This window comes from Mytilus californianus, unplaced genomic scaffold (genome assembly GCF_021869535.1).
Source record: "Mytilus californianus isolate M0D057914Y unplaced genomic scaffold, xbMytCali1.0.p SCAF_13, whole genome shotgun sequence".
Classification (NCBI taxonomy): domain Eukaryota; kingdom Metazoa; phylum Mollusca; class Bivalvia; order Mytilida; family Mytilidae; genus Mytilus; species Mytilus californianus.
Genome location: NW_026262615.1, coordinates 16,625,684 through 16,649,041, shown reverse-complemented (window position 1 = coordinate 16,649,041; position 23,358 = coordinate 16,625,684). Strand labels below are relative to the sequence as shown.

Genomic DNA, 23,358 nt, shown 5'->3' with positions numbered 1-23,358 from the left:
TTGAAGATTTCTTGCTATTGCTATTGCGCAAAAAAAATCCCCCCAACGTTTTTAACCCCCCACCCCCCCTTTTGGAGTAATTACCCCCAAACTTAATCCCAGCCTTCTCTTTATGGTATGGAACCTTGTAGTACAATTTTAGAGAGATCCATACACTTAAACACAAGTTATTGTCTGGAAACTAGAAAAATGCTTGTTTTTGATCCCTTTTTTGCCCCTAATTCCTGAACATTTGGGGCAATTAACCCCAAACTCAATCCCAGCCTTCCCTTTGTGATATGGAACCTTGTGGTACAATTTCAGAAAGATCCATACACTAATACACAAGTTATTGTCCGGAAAACTACAAAAATGCTTGTTTTTGGCCCCTAATTCCTAAACAGTTGGTACCATCACCCCCAAAATCAACCCCAACCTTTCTTTTGTGGTATTGAACCTTCTGGTAAAAATTCATAGAGATCTATTCACTTAAACTAAAGTTATTGTCTGGAAACCAAATGTGTCATCGGACGACGACGCAGACGATTCCGACTACGACATCATAGCAATTATATGACGCAAAAAAATTTTTGTGGTCGTATAAAAATTGGTAAAAATCATCATCAAAGGGCAGTAACTCTAATAAGGAGTTGACTGACAATTTCGACCATTCAAATATCTGTAGAACTCGTCTTGCTGATCATTTTTGCTATTTAAGTTTCTGGATTCATTTTTTTTTTTACAAAAAATTGGCAAAAATGAAAAAAAATTGTAAAATTTGTCATTAAAGGGCAATAACTCTAGATCTTAAAAGAAGTCGTCTGACAATTTTGACGTATATAGTCAATTGGTAGATCTCAACATTCTTAACATGTTCACCTATGTCAGATTTTCTCTATTCATAACAGTTTTCAAAATAGTAGACAAAATTTGCATTTCACCACTATGCTCTATTTTTAGCCATAGTGGCCATGTTTGTTGATTGTCTGGTTCATCGGACACATTTTTAAAACTAGATACCCCAATAATGATTGTGGCCAAGTTTGGTTAAATTTGGTCCAGTAGTTTCAGAGGAGAAGATTTTTGTAAAATTTAACAGATGACAGTGATGGACGCCAAGTGATGATCAAAGCTCACTTGGTCCATTGGGCCAGGTGAGCTAAAAAAGCACGACATGTTTTATTTCCAATTGTAGAAATAAATAATGCATTCAATCCATGTAATACGAAATACAAATGATGCTTTCCGTTTAAGCAATAATTTGACCCTGTCAATGATTTTGAGATTTCAATATGAAAAGAACCTCTGTCAGCAGATACATGAGCTTGTCTTTTTAAAAATGTTGCCCTTTGTATTGGCAATATAGCCTTCTGTTGGATAATTTCAAACCAAAATTGAAAAAACTGTAAAAAAAGTAAATGTTTTATGAAATTTACTATCAATGGCCATGCTCTTTTACTTTTGGCCTGAAGGACATATGAAGGTCAAGATAATTGTTTTATTTCATTAATCTTCGTCGCTTGCTGCTGATGACTTAGAAAATAATTTATTTATGAATGACTTCTGTGCTGCAAGAGATTTCTTATTCACTAATTCAGTTTCTGTCCCTTTTGGCTTTTTCATTGTCTTATCTGAAATTCTTGCTGACAGTTTTCTTTTTCTTTTATTCATAATTTCCTCTTCTGTCGATCTCTGAGACACTTCAATTGATCTGTCACTACTTGGTTCATCAAACTTTTCTCCTCTTTTTAACTTTCTTTCTTTTATATGCTTGATTGTCTGACTTTTTTCTGCATTTTGAATAAAAAAGTTTGCCTCACGTTTGACCTGAGCTATTTCAGTTCTCATCCTCTGTTTATGTACTGCTCTCTCATATGCTAACCTTTCGTTCAGATGTGCCCACTTAAATCTACAATAAATATCAAAGATACATGTGTATGGCTGTTAATATCAAGATTTATTGTCTCCTTGCTATATTTATTGTACATGTTGTATACATTAAAAATCTTCTTAAACTTGACTTTCTTAATGTATATATTTTCAACTACCATGACTACTGTGGATTCATTATCGGGTATCAATTTTTGTAGATTTTGTGGGTATAGGCTTGATAGGTGAACCACATTATATAAATAGCACATAACTGAGAGGGTGATAGAGCAGATTGTTTCCCCGAGAAAATACTGTCAACTGAGGTGAAGCAGAGGTTGATAATGCTTTTTCGAGGGGTACCAATCTGCTCTATCACCCTCTCAGCTATGTGCTATTTAATTTATTATACTGAATGTTCAATCATTATTGTCTTTTACTGTTAAATTTTAAATTGAAAGGACTTAACTATGACGTCACATACACAACAATGTAACAGTTATTAGAAAAAGAACAGAAGTGAAGCAAGACTATATTTCTTTTATTTTGACAGTCTTATGGAAAAGTTCTTCTGAGGCCAAAACGTAGACCTTGAGCATTGTCTTTAATTCATTTATGTAAATTCAATTCATTGTCCTTTAAGTTATCAATTTTTGATTGGTATGCATGAGAGGGTGACATTCAAAATATTGTTTCCCGCTGAGCCATGGGACAGAGTAAATTATCACCCTCGTATTATCCAATCAAAATCTGGCATTTTGATGTGAAGTATAATAAATTCCAATGTTCCATGAAGGACATATTTCCTTAAGCTTCAATGTAGACTTTTGCAAAATCATGAAATCAAATATCCACAAAATTACAATGCTTCTTCAATCCCTGAAAATTGTACCCCAGAAAATAAATGAATCCACAGTATGAAGTATGGGTTGAGTAGCGGTCATTGCAAAAATGTACATTTTTGGCTGAAACTTGTTGTTCTGTAGATGTCTCATGTTCAGTTTTCCCACATCACTTCTTGTCTTAAAACAAATAGTAGATTTGGTATGATTGCCATTGAGACAACTGTCCAACCCAGTCCAAATAATACTGATTTAAGCAATTATAGGTCACTTTAAAGACTTCAACAATGTGCTAAACCAATACCATATAGCCAAATATAAAAGGCCATAAATGACAAAATGTGAAATAAAATTCAAAAGTAAAAAACCAACTGCCTAATCAATGACAAAAAAATAAATGAAAAACAAATATAACAGACAGCATGGACAGCAACAAACGACAACTACTGAATTCTACTCATGACTTGTTTTTGTTATGTTAAACCCCAGTTATATTTAGCTTTGCTTTGGAATTGACTAACCACTTGGGCCATGTTGACTTATTTGTAGATCTTGTCCTGCTGATCATTTTTTCTATTTAAATTTCCTTTGATCTGTTATAGTTTTCAAGATAAAAGGCAAAAACAAAAAGAAATTGGTAAAAATTGTCATTTAAGGACAACCACTTCAATCAGTATTCCACAGAATATTTCAGCCATGTTGACTTATTTGTAGATCTTGTCTTGCACATCATTTTTGCTATTTTAAGTTTCTCTCTAAATAAGTAAATATAGCTATCTATCATGATTTTCAATAGGTAAGAGGAAACTAAATGTTGACGCTGCCGATGACTACAAAATGAAGGATTGCTATGCATTCCTATATATGCTAGTTGACAATATGTTGCAGGCTTGATAAAAAAGTTTGTGCTAAGGGCTGTTCCAAGATTGATTGTGTTAAAGGGATGAGAGGCACTCAAATTCATTAATCAAGTTAATTGTGGGTTGTTGCATTTTCCTTAAACTTTTGTAAAAATTATATAAACAGATAATTTAAGCATGTTAAGTATTTAAAATGAAATGGGGTCTAAAAAAAGTGCCTCTTATCATGTCCATGTGTTTTATTCTTGAACAGGCTCAACAGCCCTAATTAGTATTGTACATGTACCTGTGTAAATATTTTAATGTCCACATTTCATCATACCATCTGCTTTTCTTTTTACCACCAATTTGTTTACTATTTAATTTAGTTGCCACACTTTTTGCCACCTTCTTGTCCTCAAATTCCACCCATCCTTCTGTAAACATCCTGCCTTTCTTTGTATTGGCTGCTTTGTCTGAAAGAAGTGAACAACAATAAACTTGGTGTTAATTTTTTATATTTGCTATTGATAGTCACCACTAAATCTGGTCTGGAATGTCTTTACGCTTGAGACCAATCTGATTAAATTACAGATTCTAGCTGTATCCATCCTTCATATAAAAGGGTTTGATTGTGTCAACTCACTTTTTATTTTCAGTTCCGGAGACATTTTCATGATCGTTGAGATTTGTCATAATGATACATGTAGTATTGTTCATACCTTCAAAAAAATTCACACCAGGCATCCTGATTTGAAATCTGTGGAGGAATTTGAAATCTGAAACAATTACACGAAAAAGTACGAACAGTGGGTAGGTAAAGTCAGATCCGAATTTTCTGTATACCTGCCCATTGCTGGTATTTTTCGTGTAATTTCTCCTCAGAATTCAGATCCCTCAGCGTATTTCGGATCGAAATACCTGGTGTGAAAATGTGTCGACAGATATTTTATTGGTTGACATAATACAAAATGTATATATATATATATATATCAGAAACAGAATTTAAACAATATTTTGTATGATCCTTGCTGATGTTGTAAGAAAAGCATGACACACAGAAATGATCTGTATTTCAATTAAATTGACTTGGGACAATATATAGTTTGAAATGTGGTATAGACATTTGTTTGTAAGAAATCATGCTGGTCATACAATTATATGTCATATACCTGTATGTTGGCATTTAATTTTCTACTTGTGTATATTTTCATCAGAAAATACGCTCCTTTTAATTAACTGTTAGGCAATTAAATCCAATTGCAATTTACAAATGTACTAACTAAGCCATGACAGCGAAGAATTTCACTCAGATTTACACATGATTTTGACTCTATGCTGACCAGTTTAATAATGGTCTTAACAATAAGAATATTATAAAATTCAAGATCATTTAAATGCTGGGTTTTTTTTGGAAAAAATCCACTTTAAATTGTTACTTAACACCTTCTGTAACTATTTTATATACAACGTAACAAGACAACAAAATAAAATATGAATCTGGGCACATATGTAATAGGTTGAACAGAGCCAGGGCAAACAGGAACAAGGACGAACAGGAATCAGTGCTAACTGACCCTGAATCATTTAAAAGATAGTTGCTATTTGCCAGACATTTATTTGTAATGAAAACAGCATCATAATATTCATTAATCCTTGTAATATAAGCCCATCGATTAAATAAGAAAGTGCATTTCATAACGTATTAACCACTGTTATTTTATCTATTTTGTCTGTGTAGTATGAATCTGGGTCTGTTAGTCTTGATTTAGGTTCACCCTATTACCTGTTTGCCCTAATACCTATAAGCATAATTAGTACTGGGTCTGTTCGCCCAGCTTCTTATTTTATTTTGTTGTTTTGTTGTATAATGGTACATGTATAATATATTTTTTAATAGAGTGTGTTAAAATGTGTTTGGAATATTTATAAATTATGTGGTATTGCCACTACCAGATAGTCTTTTCCTTTCCTTTGCTTTTAACTGAAGTGCAGAGAAATACAAGCTTACAGTAGTTGTCGTCTGTTTATGTAGTTCATAAGTGTTTTTCGTTTCTTGTTTTTATATAGATTAGACTATTGGTTTTCCCATTTGAATGGCTAGGATGAAAAATTTTGTCCTGCTTTTTTTTTTAGTTGTAATCTCTGTCCTGCCTTTTTATTTTTCACTCTATTCGGTCCTGCCTTTTTTTTTTTAGTTTATCCTGACTTTTTTTTACATAAATTTTTTTCAAATTTCATCCTAGCCCCCCCATAAAAATCAAATGGTAGCTCCCTTACAATCAACAATAAAAACAAATGTAACAACGAAGCCAATCATTGCTCGAAAATGCAGGCCTCTACAATAACTTTTTTTCAACATGCCCAATAGGACAAGTACATACCAAAACTTACTTGTCCGAATGGAATTGTAACTTGTCCAAAAAAAAACTTTATGTTAACCTTTTTTGCATTTTAGGTTGATTTATTGAACAAAATGAATTAAAACAATAGAACAGAATTTGATTTATATCTCTTGATATCCTTTTCAAAAATATGAGTCAAGAACAACTGAATCTAGTCATGTCTAGTCACAGGATTTAGGTTCTAGTTTTCATCAAAGCCAAAGTCTCATCAGACTCTGAACATCAGGCACAGTCTGGTAAGCCTGTCAGTCTACACTTATTTGGTTTGTATCCTGGTCTTTTATGTTGATAAAATATTTATTATTATGATTACAGTTATAGGACAAACGCCAGATTTTGAGTTTCTTCAGCAAAATAGCCAGAACATTAACCAATTAACAGCTTATTGATAAATCATTTATTCAAACACTTGTTTATTTGTCTTCACAGCAGGAAATCTTCTGATTACCACAATATTTTAGATGACTGACCAGAAATGACCACATGTGTTCTATGTATTGTAAAAGTACTGTTCCACATAAATAGATTGTTATCAGAATCAGCTAGTGGCAAAATCTTCTGACTTTTGAATTTTTTATACACAAGACCCCATCCCCCCCCCCCCCCCCTTTTTTTTAAGTTTTGGCAATGCAAACATTTGGATACGGAGTATTTGTGTTTAGTGTTTTATTTTTATATTTAAGCGTATAACTAAATCTACAATATAAATATGTATAAGAAATGACAGATTTTGTAAAATATTTTTTGTATACTGGATTGAAACTTGAGAAGTTTTCAAATTTAATGTTCTGAAATACCTCAGAAATAATGGTGTCAAAAATCCAACACAAGTTTTAAAAATTTATAAAGTAGTTCAAAATTCATTTCACCAAAAAAAATCTTGACATTTTTAATATTTCCAGTTTTACAATTTGCTATTTGTCTAGCCTGCAAAATAAAGTCGCCAAAATTAATCTAGACATAACAATCCTTCTATGGGGAACGGATTTATATAAGTTCTTCTTGTTTCCAAATCCCTGTATTTCTATTGTAATTTGTGCACTTTTTAAAAATAAAATATTGTTTTGAAACTAAACTAATCCGTCTCTAGACGTGACATCAACATTTAACGTCAATATTTTGATAAATCTTCATAGAATTTATTTAACTAACAGACATATCTTCTATACAATGACAGCATCCAGAGAATTTCTTTTTTCAATATTTTACTGTTATAATTTTTTTTTTGCACTAATGTTATTATAAATTAACAGTTTACAAAACTTTAAATTTTTCTAAATACTATGGATTTATAATTTCATGAATAGATTACCTTAACTGTATTATGCAAAACCTTTCGGAATTTTGGGTCCCAAATACTCTTCAACTTCATACTTTATTTTGGCCTTACAACTTTTTTTATTCGAGCGTCACTGATGAGTCGTTTGTAGACTAAACGTGAGTCAAATGTTCAAAAGTTGATGCCTGGTATCTATGATGAGTTTATTAATACTTTCTGAGGTATTAGTTTTTCTTAGACATCTATAACTTTGTCGAAGCATTATTGAATGATATTATAAATAAGGTTTTTCAAGAACATGAGTAAAATTTATAACATTTGTATCAATTTTCCTTACTTAACTGATAAAAGGCTTTTTTAAAGTTATTATTTAGATTTAGTCTTGGGGTAAAGATTCTAAATATCAATAACTTTATGGAATTTTATGAACAGGGACAGAATTTTCATCATGACCAAAAAATGGCAACTCAAGAAAAACGTTTTTGTTTTTATGCTCCCGCAACTGAAAGTTGGGGGAGGGGATATTGTTTTACCCCTGTCTGTCCGTATGTCCTGTCCTTCCGTCTTTCCGTCCGTCCGTCCCATTATTGGTATAAAGCTATTCGAGATAATTCTCCAGCAGTTTGAATGCTAGGAAGTTTTCACTTTGCTGGCTGTTTGTACATATATTGAAGGTGTGCAAGTGGTCAGGGTTTTGATTTTTATCAAAATTTGCTCTTTTGGAAGATAGTTGAACTTTGTCATTTTTTGGAGTATTTACTTGCATAAGAGGTGCATAGTGTTTCCGGACAACTCCGCCTACAGTTTGAATGTTAGGAAGTTTTCACTTTGCTGGCTGTTTGTACATATATTGAAGGTGTGCAAGTGGTCAGGGTTTTGATTTTTATCAAAATTTGCTCTTTTGGGAGATAGTTGGAACTTTGTCATTTTTGGAGTATATACTTGCATCAGAGGTGCACAACGTTTCTGGATAACTCCTCCTACAGTGAACCATAGACCTATGTGCTCACATGCTCAACTTTGTGTATTTTAAAATAACACTTTGCATCTGCGGGGGCATCATTTGTGTCTCCCAGACACAATAATATCTCATAAGGACGTCATACATTGACTTTGTTATAATAAAGTTACTTCAGAGTGGAGTGCGGGGGCATCACTTTTTCTAGTTTTTATTTTAAATTTTCTTTCTGTATTTTGCTGATGATTAGAACTTTTTTTGTTTAATAAATATTTAGATACAGCCAGGGTTAAAGTTAACAAATATCAATAACCTTTCTCAAACCTTCATTTTCAGGAAAGTTTTAAAGCAGATTCTTCATACTCAATAGATACCTGACATGTAGAGTAAAATTTTGAATTTTCCGCCCATTCTCGTAATTAACAAATAAATTGTTTTTTGGCAGTCAATTTTTTAGGTATAGTCTGTTGTTAAAGATAGTTAATAACTTTGCCAAACGTTCATGGAATTTTACAAAACTTTGAACGAAGCTTCTACATAATCAAGAGATTGAACCCTGAGCTTTTTTGATAATTTAGAATTTTTTTAAATAACGATATTAATAAAAAAAATGTTTTCCAATAATTTTAATTCAAGACTTAAACAGGTTCACATTTAGATGTGGATACTCCAAATGATGCCTTGGTGCCTCCCCTTTTCAATATCCTTGAATCGCAACTGACATGCTTGTGTCACTATTAATTTAGTAATTCATTTCTCTAACTAATTATTTCAAATATATATACAAAGAATTCTTTTAAAAATATATATATTATATACACATATGTTGTATTCCTGGAACAGATTTCACTCTATAAGGTCCTATAAAATAGTGTTCTTCTACAAATTCTGAACTATACACTAATGAATTGTTTCCAATTTTATCTATTTGTCTCTATGGTCATGATGGTCAGTGGTCTGATTACCATGGTCACAGATAAAAGTTTCATACCCATTCATCTGACTGTCTAATCTCTACCAGCAGGGAGTCTGATAAGAGGTTGTAATATGTTGAATGGATTAATTAACATCAATAAATTGTGCAATTTGATATCTCCTAAATTTTAGGACGAAATTTGGCGTTTGTCCTATAACTGATTAATGTCTTACTAGAATCAGCTTTGTTTTTAATACATGAAAATGTTTATTCAAAGACAATCAAATATTGTTGGTCTCAATATGATCAAATTTGATTTTCTGAATTCTATGGTTAATAATTTCTTCATTTTTATTTTTAAAATATTTTTGTTAAATAAAATTTATCATATATTTATTATAAATCAACAGAATAACCTGTGAAACCAGGTACTGGTTTGTCTTGGTCCCAAACTGTCTATTAAACATGTAGCCTATTGTTTCTGTGTCGGTGCCGAACTATCTTGTTACCTTATATACAAAGGTAAGACTGGTTTCCAAGAATAGAATGCCTTTCATCTGTTATAAAGTATCTGACAAAGAACCAGTTTTAAATTATCGGTCGCAAGTAAACATGTCAAATAAATATTTGTTTTTATCTTCTTTATTGTTTTTTCTTTATTACTTTGATCATCAAAGTTGGATTTAATTTATTTTCTACAGTATTATTTTACTTGTCCCTTCGGACAAGCTTGAAATGGCTTTTACTTGTCCGACCTTTTATTCCTCTGGTACCGAACAATCGGACAAGCGTTATTGTCGAGCCTTGAAACGAACAAATAATTTTAAAATATTTTCATGTGTTTTAATGAATTTTAAGGTATAAGTATTTTCTTTGATGTTTTCCATTTAAATATCAGCATAGTTATAATGGTTTAACCTAAATACCATTCATATTAATTTTTTGTTTTTAAGTAAATCATTTAGTAAGACATGAATTTAGGGCGATTTAAGGTGGATCATCGATATATATATTTCCTCGGATAGAATTTTCTTATACTTTGCCAAAATGAATATTTTACTAAAATTTATGCACTTTTCATACATAATTTTATAATAAAAAGAATGGGTCACCTTGCTATTTTTCAAGATATTAGTCGTGTAAAAATTGCACAAATTTGCATAGATTGTTCATGAAAAAAACACACTTTTGTGAATAAAAAGAAATCCATGAGAGAGAATTTTGAAATAAAATATGAGAAGATAGGTTTTATAATTTCACTACCATTCCAGTATAAACATTTACTATAAGAGTTTTCTACCCTTAAATGGCTAAGTTGAAAACATAAATATTTGATATTTTATTAAACATTTTGGACATGTTGGATAACATGGATAATGCATTAAATCACTTATTTTTCTTTATATAATTAAAAAGTCTTACAGTTACACATGCATAAATTGCAAATCTGTCTTAAAATTTGCAGATTTAGGCGAAGAACTAAACCGATTATGAACTGCTCTATACATCCAAGATGGGGGTATACAGTGAATCTACTTTAATTTAGGATTAGAAATAAGAAGATGTGGTATGAGTGCCAATGAGACAACTCTCAACCCAAGTCACAAAGTGTAAAAAGTAAATCATTATACATGTAGGTCAAAGAACGGCCTTTAACACAGAGCCTTAGCACACTGAACAGCAAGCTATAAAGGGCCACAAAATGACTAGTGTAAAATAATTCAAACAGGAAAACCAAGGGTCTAATCTATATAAAAAAAGGCAGTGTCTGCGCGTACCCGCATGCGGGTACGAATAGTCAAATTGCCATTCATAGGCTACGCGTACCCACATCCGGTTTTATAAAAAAAATGCCATCGGATCGGGAATGAAACGTGCAATATATACGGAAATTATCAATAATATGGGGATTTCGTGTAGAATTACGAGTGAAGAGTAGAAAAACTAGAAATATTCGACATAAAAAAAATAAACTTGACTAATGAATGAAACGCGGCAAATTCGATTTAAAACTACAATTTAAAACAAATACCTTGTATTAGGTCTTTTTCCTGTCGAACTTGTTTGGAATTTTTTGCCACCGTGAATACAGGAAAAATTTATTCTGTTAAACTTTAATTCCTCTTTAATTTTTGTGTTTCCAGTTCTTCTTTTCTCTGCAGCTGCAATTGACTCCGTCAAATATAATCGATTGATAGTTCTGAACAAATTGTTCCAATTCATGATAACTTTGAAATGTCTTCCCCACATGTATATCACTCTCTTCCATTTTAAGAATATTTTTAACTGAGAAAAACTGTTCACTTACCTATATATAAATATTTATAAAAATTCTGAGTAGTTTTAATCAATTTATTCACTAATTGCGACAAATTCCGTATATACATGATATATTTCAGGTTTCATTCCCGATCCGATGGCACTTTATCATAAAACTGGATGTGGGTACGCGTAGCCTATGAATGGCAATTTGAATATTCGTACCTGCATGCGGGTACGCGCAGACACTGCCATAAAAAAAGGCAGACAAGAACAAAGAAACACTTATATTTTTATGAACCACATCAATAAACAACAACTACTGAACAACAGGTTCCTGACTTAGGACAGGTGCAAACAAATAAACATTTTTATAATATTGGGGCAAATGGACTCAATACTATGTAATCAAATGTATGAGCCTGGTAATAAGGCACTGGTATATAAAAACAAGAAATTGATGTGCTGCTTACAACAGAAGGTAGATACAGTAAGAAGAAGGATAAGAATTTTAGATCTTGTGCTAGAATAAAAAACAAAAGTATCATTCATACCATCAGGCTGGAGAAAGATTTTTCCAACGTCTCCATAAACAGAAAACATGTTTCTGATAATTTTAACATTCATCAAAGGGGGAATACGACTCAGGTATACTATTCCAGGATCTTCGTGCTTTCTCTTCTTCTTATCTGTTTTCCTCGTGTCATCAGCAGGTATTTCAGTCTCAGGTTCTGATTCTTCATCTGTAATGTTTTGATTTGAAAATCTGTTTTCCACAATTTCAGATTCCATGTTGTTGTCTTTCGGAATATACAAAACTCCTCTAGAGTTTTCGTACTGATTTGTAAAATATGTAAAGCAGAACCGGGCGGGTTTCACAAAAAATATACAATTATTTTTTTAAATCATTTTACTTTTAGAGCGATTGTAGATTTATTCATAATTTTTTTTTTTATTTTTAAAAAAAATTAAAAGTTATATCTTCTAGGCACAGGACGTTTGCACCTTTTTCCTGTAACACGAAAGCACATCATATATAGCGCTATAATCTTAATGAATTGTGATCATTATTAAAGTCAACTTATATGGGTTCCACTCTTCGATTGGCATATACGAAATTCATATATAAATGTCCTGTAGAAACAGTGCAGATGGCCTTTTATAAAAAGCGCAAATGTTTATTAAAAAGCGCACATGTCTATTAAAAAGCGCAAATGTCCTATAACTGAAAAGCGCAAACGTCCCGCGCCGTTTTTAAAACAAATCTTCAATTTATTATTTACATTTCCTGTCAACTGTATTCTAACTGGACAATTTATTACACTTTTTAAAAAATCTTTAAAAATGTTTTTCTTAAATTATGGCATTAATTTGCCACTCGGAAAGTTCCGTATAACTTTTAAAGGAGAAAACAGAAATGAAATACTATTACAAATGTAAACAGTTGTACAATAACGGACATTATTTCCTATCAGATTTCTGACTTTTCTCCTACATTGATCAAATGTGTTGATTTTTTTTCCTACCAATATTTTTTACTTTTTTCTTGCATGTGACTTTTTCCCCGTTTATCGTATTTTCATTGGCCAATTTGTTTGAAATACAGATCCCGTGTCCACGCTACGGTCGACCTTGTAAGTGGAACGTGGACACAGGATTTAAATCAGATTGTTCATTGCAACTGGTTGATGTAATAATAACCAGAACAAAGTGTAGAACGTAGTGTTGTCAGGTACTTGTAAGTGTAGAGGGTAGTGTTGTCAGATACTTGAAAGTGTAGAACGTAGTGTTGTCAGATACTTGTAAGTGTAAAACGTAGTGTTGTCAGATACTTGTAAGTGTAGAACGTAGTATTGTCATATACTTGTAAGTGTAGAACGTATAATGTTGTCAGATACTTGTAAGTTTAGACTATAGTGTTCTCAGATACGTGTAAGTGTAGAACGTAGTGTTCTCAGATACGTGTAAGTGTAGAACGGTAGTGTTGTCAGATACGTGTAAGTGTAGAATGGTAGTGTTGTCAGATACGTGTAAGTGTAGAACGGTGGTGTTGTCAGATACTTGTAAGTGTAGAACGTCGTGTTGTCAGATACGTGTAAGCGTAGAACGTAGTGTTGTCAGATACGTATAAGTGTAGAACGTAGTGTTGTCAGATACGTGTAAGTGTAGAACGTAGTGTTGTCAGGTATTGTCAGGTACTTGTAAGTGTAGAGGGTAGTGTTGTCAGATACTTGTAAGTGTAGAACGTAGTGTTGTCAGATACTTGTAAGTGTAGAACGTAGTGTTGTCAGATACTTGTAAATGTAGAACGTAGTGTTGTCAGATACTTGTAAGTGTAGCGTATTTCAGTCAGATTAGTGATTTGTCAGCTGGTCAGTGTACATCGAGATAATATCTTTAAAAAATGATAAAAAATTAAAAATAAAACAAGCTTATCGTGCTTGTTATCCTCAACAATGGGATTAAAATTTGGGAATTTTGGTAATGTCGTTGAAATTTTCAAGCCGACAACTTCAAGGTCATCAAAAACTGGCATTTCTAATTAGTTATCATGGTAATGTTATAGCCAATTTGGTTTTATTTATAAAAAAGAGAAGTTAGCGAACTCAATAATGTTTAATCGAAAAATGAAGTTATACGCCAACAGTGTGGTTTTATTTCAAAACGTGCCAACAAGTAATTTAAAGATAATCAAATTTCTAAAGGTTATGTATATTTACGAAAAAAAAATATGCCAGACATGAACCAACGACAACCACTGAACCATAAGCTCCTCACTTGAGACAGACACGTACAAAAGAATATGGCGGGTTAACCGTGTTTGAAGGCGCCAACCCTTCCCTATCCTTGGACAATGGTGCAACGACACCACAACACAAGACCAAAATCTGCACTTTAAACAAAAATCGAAAAACAAATATGAGAAACAACAAAAAACGAAAACACTCAATCAGTACAGGATCCTGACTTTGGACAGGCACATATTGAATGTTGGGGGTTAAACATTTTTGAAAGCGCCAACCTAGCCCTAACCTGGGACAGTGGTGTAACAGTACAACATAAGAACAAACTATAAAATTCAGTTGAAAAGGGCTTAACTCATCAAATCAATACAAAGTAGAAAAACTTCAAACAAAAACACAGACAGGACGTGGAAGGATATTTATACATCCCTGGCAACAAAAAAGACATATAGTACAGATCTAAGAGTGCTCGCAGTTACTGGCAGCCAGCTCAAAGCCAATATCAACTAATAAAACAATCATGTATCTAAGATTAAAATATCAATCAGCACACATCCAACATCCTATGGATTTAGTGTAAAAACACGACCTTGTGCAATGCAAAAGTATAGGTATCGACAGATAGTAGTATCGTGAACTCAAGTTGTATATGTGTATAACAATAATATTTAGTATGGTTTGAATTTACTGATAACAAGCTATGATCACATTAATAAACACATTATTCAAAGATCTATTTACAGTGTTGAATTGGTAACCTTTAAGAATAAGTTTATTTATAGGATTGATAAGTTTAACCGGATCGTATCTAAATTTCAGAATTCGGTAAAAAAAAACATCACAATAAAAGTTGTGATGTGCTTTCCGTTTGAAATTAGTTTTCTGCTATCGGTACAGCCAATTAAACTTCCAAACCAAATCTTTGCATCTATGGAAGATTTAGTAAAGATTTTAAGTAATTTGTGGTAACGAAATCACTGACTTCATTATTCACAAGTAATACATAGATAACGCTCAATGAAATCCAAGTCACTACAGACGTGACGGGCATAGCAAATGAGTTCCGATATATATAAACACCGTAAGACGGAGCCAAATGAACATCACCGTCCGAAAAGGAAAACTAACAATAGGGAAAAAAAAATCGTCCGCTTTTTCTTAAATTTTTGTGTAGAGTTTCTCGTGTAAAACTGATATTTTGTTCTACATAAAACAAAGCAGATTTGGTACGATTGCCAATGAGACAACTGGTCCATATGAAGTAGATTTAAACTGAGATTACTATATCTATGTAGTAGTTTTAGATATAAGCAACTGTAGGTCGAACGGCCTTCAACTATGAACAAAACTCTTTTAAATCTTATACCGTATAGTTATATGACAAAATGCATGTGAAATTGGCGACGAACAAACCAACGTTCTGATTTTGACAAAACAATAAAGGAAAAACAAATATGACAACCGGTAAGATAGACAGCAAATAACGGTAACTGGTGAATTATAGGATCCTGTCTGGGATAGACAACCGGTATGATAGACAGCAAATAACGATAACTGCTGAATTATAGGATCCTGTCTGGGATAGACAACCGGTATCATAGACAGCAAATAACGATAACTGCTGAATTATAGGATCCTGTCTGGGATAGACAACCGGTAAGATAGACAGCAAATAACGATAACTGCTGAATTATAGGATCCTGTCTGGGATAGACAACCGGTATGATAGACAGCAATTGCAAATAACGATAACTGCTGAATTATAGGATCCTGTCTGGGATAGACAACCGGTATGATAGACAGCAAATAACGATAACTGCTGAATTATAGGATCCTGTCTGGGATAGACAACCGGTATGATAGACAGCAAATAACGATAACTGCTGAATTATAGGATCCAGGAGTCGGTTTCACAAAAAAACTTACGACTAAGATTGATCGTAAGTCATTAACAATTCGAGCCGCTGCGGCTCTTTTCACAAAAAATCTTAAGAGTAAAAATACTCGTAAGTCACACACATTTCAGTATAACTTACGATCAATTTTAATCGTAAGATTTTTTGTGAAAAGAGTCGCAGTATACTTACGATAAATCTTAGTCGTAAGTTTTTTTGTGAAACCGACTCCTGTCTGGGATAGGCACATATATTGATCATGGGGTTTACAGAATCAACTTGATACTACTGAAAATGTGCAAAAAAAAACAAACAAAAGAGAAAAACAAACAAACAAAAAAGAATAGAGAATGAATCGCAAAATCAATAAAGAATAGAAAAAAATGGCATAAAGAATAGAAAAAAATGGCATAAAGAATAAAAAATACTGAAAAGAAGAAACAAAGAATGTATGTATACGGCAAAACATTTGACTTGATTTAAAAATAAAAAAAGGTGACTTCTTCTTTGGTATGGAAAGATATCCTACTGTTATAGATGCTTCATGATGAAATGTAAGGGCTTTATTTCAGTTTACAAAATGTTGCATACCCAAGAATGAAGGACACTAATGGCCGATTACCCTTATCAGCGACACCCGGGGTGCAATGTTTTTAATGATGTTCGATTAATATAGAAAGTAATGGGAAAATAAATGGGTACCCTTCATTAATTCTTCATATTATTTTTATTAATCATCTGAATTCTTATTAACACATACAACCGAATTCTACATAGATTTACCTTTCTGGTGGTATAAAAAAAATCAGTTTATCTTATCTCATTGTTAGGTCTAATTTCCCTTACTCACATCAGTAAATAACGATGAATTACCTCAAAAGAAACGAGACAGCAGCAACTAAAAAAATTGAAGCACACTTAATATGCGAATGAAATACTATTAACACATACTGTTGAATACTCCTGTCAAAAAGCTATATTTTGATGTCAGAAAAGTCAGTTTAAATTAAGAAATGCTTAGGTCTCCGGCGTTTTGAAAAGTTGTCTTTGAAAAAAAATAACCAACACAAATGTAATATACGAAAACAACTTACATTAGCGAGATCATAATGTTATACATGTAAAATAAATTCCATTTGTTCTTAAATAAATGAGATAATACATAATAAGTTCAAATTCAAAGTGTTCACTGCGGCTATTTTTTATTGTTCAAATAGAAACGATAAATATTGAATACAAAATAAAATTATATTTAATTATATTAAATTGTATTCGTCGGGATAACTCATCTGTTCAAAGGACATAATGGAGTTTTGCTATAAGGGTTCTTGTTCATGATAGTTCATAGTTCGTATAATTTCATATAATAGAGACTATAAAGATATTTTTTATTCATATTTGGCGAAACGTATTTAATGATAAATGATAAAGTATACATTTAAATTTAAATAATAATAATTAAACGATTCGCTGTTCAATTTTTTTTTCACCCGTACAACATTTTTCCATCATTTGTATTTCGATAATATTTAAAGAAAATGAAAAGGTGGTATATTAAAAAAGCTCGAAATTGATATATTGTCAAATGAATTTTATTATCAGCAGGCACCCTGTCGCTTGATTGTCTTTCCTATCTCCAATTACGATGTCTTATATATGCTCAACAGGATGCCACTGTTTGTTTTATTAAATTGAATCTGAAACAATACAACTTGTGTTTTAAAAAAAAAAAAAAATTAAACACATACTCTGAAATTGGATCTAAAGAATCCACTCTATTCTAACCATTCATTGAAAATGAGAGTCCGTCAGTATTTCTGTGTTCATTTCAGGTTTTGCATTAAGGTACATTAATACTAGTACATGTAACATGTAATATTTGGTATAGCATTTTTACTTCCCATTTGGATAGCCTTTGGTAGTATCATATTGTTTCAATATCCATTAGTGAGTAACTAAGTGACATTGACCTTTTGCCATGAAGTTCAAGCACTATATGTATGTATGTACCATATACCGCCTATCGGAACTAGACAGTGACATGATTGCTTTAATTTAGTACTGTAGTACAATGACGTCAATTTTTTCATATTCAATCATGTATTCCACATTGAATAAAACACATTAAAGCCTACAATATTTAGAACAAAAGAACTCTATACTTCAGTGTTTGTTTGTCTTGTATCATATGCGTGTCGTTCAACGAAACCAGAACTTAATCTAAGATAGAGAGATATTTATCAGTCTGGCTACTTCATAATTTGATGCTAAATTGTTGAAATCCAGGAGTTTCTGAACTTCCCCATGGACCCTCTACCAGGGCAACCGTAATTTCGCCTCCCGTTTATAAAATCCTGACCTAGGACTATTGAAATGTTAAGTAACGCCTTATACCCTAGAATTTGGAATTTCTCGTTATTGGTCTACTGCTGTTAAGATCCATCCAATCATTTTAATATACCATAGACAATTAATGGAGAGAAATCGGCATAAAAAATGTCAAACCCTGACACTTTATATATAACTATAAAATATACATGCTCCAAGTCAGGAACCGTTACATAAGTGCATTTCACAATTATTTTTATTTAGCTAAAAAAAAAGGTCCAAAAATTTTTCGCCTCCCTCCGCTCGGCGATAGATTTGATTCTACGCCCCCTCTTTCAAATATCATAGAAACTCCCCTGTAGGTAGTTTAATTGCTGTTTTTATTTTTTTATTTCTTCTTTTAATTTGTCATTTTCTATATATATGTTATTTTTACGTAATGGTGCAATACAAAACACATGTAATTAAGTTGACTCTCGGTCATTTTAGAAATACACTGTTTAAAATGTTCTTGTGTGAAAAAATGTAACGCTTACAACACATTGAATGTTGGTTTCTGTTACAATGATGAATGTGTTGTCATTGTAAATGAATATTAAAAAGCAGATTGCTGAAGACCTGGTGACAAGTTTTAATCTTATGCACAGCAAAAGAGGCCCTTCTTCGTTGATATATTGGGTTTTCTTGTATTTCAAAACACCTTTTGTCTGGTGCATATGCCACGACTCATAAAATCTATAACTTATATTTATTAATTTATTTTGTCCGACGAATTTGTGTCCCTGACTTTTTTTTTAATTTAAACTGATTAGCCTTTTTTTTTTATCGTCTAAAAGAAAGTGTACATTTTATTGTCATGCACCAAACATTACCGTTAACATCATTTGACATGAATTTTTACTTTTATTTGTCATGAATGTACTTACTATCCATCATGACCCTCATACAGTGTGTTGAAGTCGAGCACATTTGAAATGTTAATTAAATCTAAAAAAAATCACAGAATCATGTTAACTATTCAACTTAAGTTCTTTATTTTGATTAATTTTTAAATTCATGACTAATGATACTTGATTTAAAAAAAAATACAGGTATATAACAAATGAATTAGTATTTTATCATTTTATATATGTTGTAGCAGGGGTGGATCCAGCCATTTTTAAAAGGGGGTTCCAACCCAGGATAAAAGGGGGTGGGGTCCAACCATATGTCCCCATTCCAAAGCATTGATTGTAAAAAAAAAAGGGAGGGTCCAACCCCTGGACCCCCCCCCCCCCCCCCCCCTCTGGATCCGCAACTGTGTACACAAAGGTCTAATGAATAAATACAAACAAACAGGTTATTCATGGGACCCTTTTCATGGAAGAAAATACTGTTTTTAATTTGGGTGATTATTCTTTTAAAAGAATTTAGTATTGCTGGACAAAAGACTGGCATCTCATGCGAAATTGGCAAGAGTTGGCAGTATTGATAATGGACAATTAACATGGTAAAATGAAGATCGTACTTTGACCTATAATGGTTTACTTTTACAAATTGTGACTTGGATGGAGAGTTGTATCATTGCCATTGGCACTCATACCACATCTCCATATATATCTATTAACTATAATTGCAAAGATACAGATTTTTAATAAAGATTTTTTTTTTATATATTTACCTATATAATATGTTAAGTAAAATTTTAAATAGGTGAAAAGTCTGCAGAAAAAAATAAAGATGATGAAGAAAATGATGAAGAAGATGATGATGATGATGAAGAAGAGAATGGTTTATCTTCTCCTGATCAAAAGAGACAAAAAACTTGACATGGCATAAATGAATTTTAAATGTACACTGAAGAAGAAACTTAAGACTGTACTGTACTACAATTAAATGTGATGGACAAATTATATAATTTTTTCATTGTTGTATCTTTCATTTTAGCTAGTAAAATTTACTTTCATATTCTGTTTTAGAATTTTCATTTTTGACATATATTGCCTCACAAACACAGACTGTATCTTATTTTCGTTACATTGACAACAGTCAGTTTTTACTAATCCATTTTGTCATAACCGCTATAGGGTATGAGATGAATATACTTAAGACAAAAATTTCATGAAATATTTAGAATAACATATAATTCAATAAATAAAAAACACATAGGTACAAGTGATGCTGAGGTGAAAGCTAGTGTAAAGAAAATAATAATATTGAAAGTAGATCTGTCTGTCAGTCTGTCTGTCTATGCATCAGTCCTGTTCTTGCCATCCCACCCCTCTGAAACCATATCAAAATCAAACTTGGTAGGTTACTGTTAAGGACATACTAAATAGATGTGCAAAATGACAGGAAATTATGATTCAATTTTTATTCTTCTTAGAGTTATGCCCCTTTGAACATAGAATTTTGGTCTAAATATACTACTGCAAGAGTTAGTTGTAGCAACTCATCTGAATCCACATAACAGAATTTCATGAAACTTTGTAGTTAAATAGGACATAAAATGTAGATGTGTATATCTACAAGAACTTATCTTTTGTAGGAGTTATGAGTCTTTGAACTTAGGATTCTGGTGAGATTTTGTTTGTCTGGTGACAATGTGGGGGCATGGGGTACATGAGCATGCTTGCTACGATTCTTTAAGTTTCAAAATTGAAATAACAGCTTGAATGAATAAATTTAAAAAGAGATGTGGAGTATATGCCAATGAGACACATCATAACAAAACAAAAACAACAAGAAGAGATCTTGATATGATCTTCAACAGATGCCTATATAATGTCAAAATCATTAATGTGACTATAAGAGCAAAAAATTTCTTCAAATTGATTTCAACTGTGTCTGTTACTCAAATATTAGAAATAAAATCGGTGACATTCCAAGATTATTACAAAAAACCTGTATCCAAGACTGCAATGGAAATGACTGTAACAGAGATCTTCATTCAAGAGTCTTACTCTTTTAATCTTTTACTTTACACCATTTATGGATGAAAATAAGAATTTTGTTTTAAAGAAGAAACCATAGGTTTTAAAAATACACGATCTTTCTCTATAACACATCCCAAACATCTACTTTTATTCTAAACTGTGGTATGAATTAGAAATTGACCAACACTATCATGAGGTGCATCAAGTTTATATAAGATTTTTTTCTGCAAGCAACCAATAACAACGTTAACTTTGTTTCTATATTGGAAATAACTATTCAAAGAACTGATTATGGTCCCACACAACAGTCACAGATTTGGTGGATATTATAATGGATCATAATGTCTCTACTGTAGATGAACAGCTTACACGTATCTAATATAGTAATATGTGTCTGTCCGTCTGTGTCAGGTTACTCATACTATTCAACTTACGTTAACCAAACTTGGTATGCAGTTGCATCATGGGCTTCAAGGATGTGTCATATCCAAAAGTCAGGTCACTCATAATTTTTGTACCATAGAACTTAGGTAGACCAATTTTGTTATGCTGATACAACATGGAGATTGGGGTGTATCATTTACCAAAGTAAGGTCACTCTGACTTTGAAATTGTCCTATGACCCCCGTGATAGTAAAACGTTTTCTGATTTGTGTTTGGTGTATAACTATTCTTATTTATCACATTATTCTGAGTCTTGATATTAACACCAAAACACCAAAAATCAATCAATCAAACTTTTTAAAATATGCTGAATCTACTCTTGTATTCAGATTTTGGGCCCCGTTTTAAATTGGTCCACATTGGGGTCTAAAGTGTCATCAAAAATTGCATTGTTGAGGTTCTTTGATATGCTGAATTTAACTGTGTACTTGGATTTTTTTTATTTTAGCCACATTTTACTATGGGTCAACATAAGGGCCCAAAGGGTCCAAAATTAACTTTGTTCGTATTGTAAAAACGTTTTTTTTTTAACTGAGTTAACCCAAATATCAGTGTTTAGATATGTACTCATTTAAATGCTTTAGACAATATCATGCAAAATTTTCAAAAATTATGCAGGTTATTGGAGCCTCATGTTTTTAGGTTTTACTGTTCATTTTCCCTTTAGGGGAATGCTTTATTATCTGAACAAAATTCTGTTACATATTTTGTGAAACACCTTGTGTCAGGTTTCATTTATTATATTTTTCTACCCAGCCAGTTACTCAAGTATGAAGTGAGTAGATTTCAAGTGAAAAGATTTTTACCTGTACGTATGATCATGTGACTTACAGGTTAGGATTTGAATTCAAATTAGTTTGATCTTTACTTGGACAAAGACTTGCATTACTTCCTGAAAATTTTTGAAGACATGAAAAAGTTTAAAGTTTCATGACCAGTTTAAGGTATTTAATGTAGTAATAATTATTTACTTTAAGGATTATGTACCCTTCTGTTGATTCAACATGTTCAATGCTAAACATATGGAAATTTTATAGAAAATCCACAGCCTTTCCCCTTGTAATCTAATATTTGACGATTCGGTGCTTGATTGATAGACGATAATTGCATGCAGTGCTAGCAATGATTTCCTTAAAACAAAATTATAAATTAAGATATTGGTTAAAACAAATGTAAATACGGACCTATTCAAGTACACCTTCTAGGGTGCGCTAGACTTTAATGACTCGCCACGAGTTTTTTTCGAATTAAAAGGTTATTTAGGACTTTTTGTAAACAATAAACGCTAGCACACCATGGACAAACAAGTAAGTAATCTATGTTTAGAATTTTATAACGAAAATCTCAGGATTAAAGTCTGTGGATTTTCTACAAAAATCTGGTTTTATTTGTCTCAAAATTCCCATTTTCTATCGGATGCAATGAAACTATAAATAATAATGCTTTGTTCGAAGTTTCCCCTTGGTATATGTACAAAATGGCCAATCTCTACTGTACATTATCTTTGCTGTTTTGATATTATTGCAGTTTGAAAATTTCGAATTCAGATGGCTACAGAAGGGGTCATAAACCTTAATGTATTCTGTTCTGGATTTCAAACTTTTAGTTCCAGAAAATTACTTTTAAAGAATTAAAGATTTCACAAATTTTTCATGCATAATAAGGTTGGATGGGAAACACATGATG

The 23,358-nt window shown here is 32.1% G+C and overlaps 1 protein-coding gene across 1 annotated transcript; it reads right to left on the bottom strand.

Annotated features, from left to right (window-relative positions):
* Nucleotides 1-1,144: 1,144 nt before the first annotated feature.
* On the bottom strand, nt 1,145-12,174 carry LOC127723271 (activator of basal transcription 1-like). Its single transcript, XM_052229839.1, has 3 exons — nt 11,901-12,174; nt 3,837-4,005; nt 1,145-1,888 (listed from the first exon to the last, which is right to left on the bottom strand). Exons 1-3 carry the CDS (start codon nt 12,136-12,138, stop codon nt 1,486-1,488), a joined length of 810 nt encoding a protein of 269 aa, XP_052085799.1. The 5' UTR covers nt 12,139-12,174; the 3' UTR covers nt 1,145-1,485.
* Between the last annotated feature and the right edge of the window lie 11,184 nt (nt 12,175-23,358).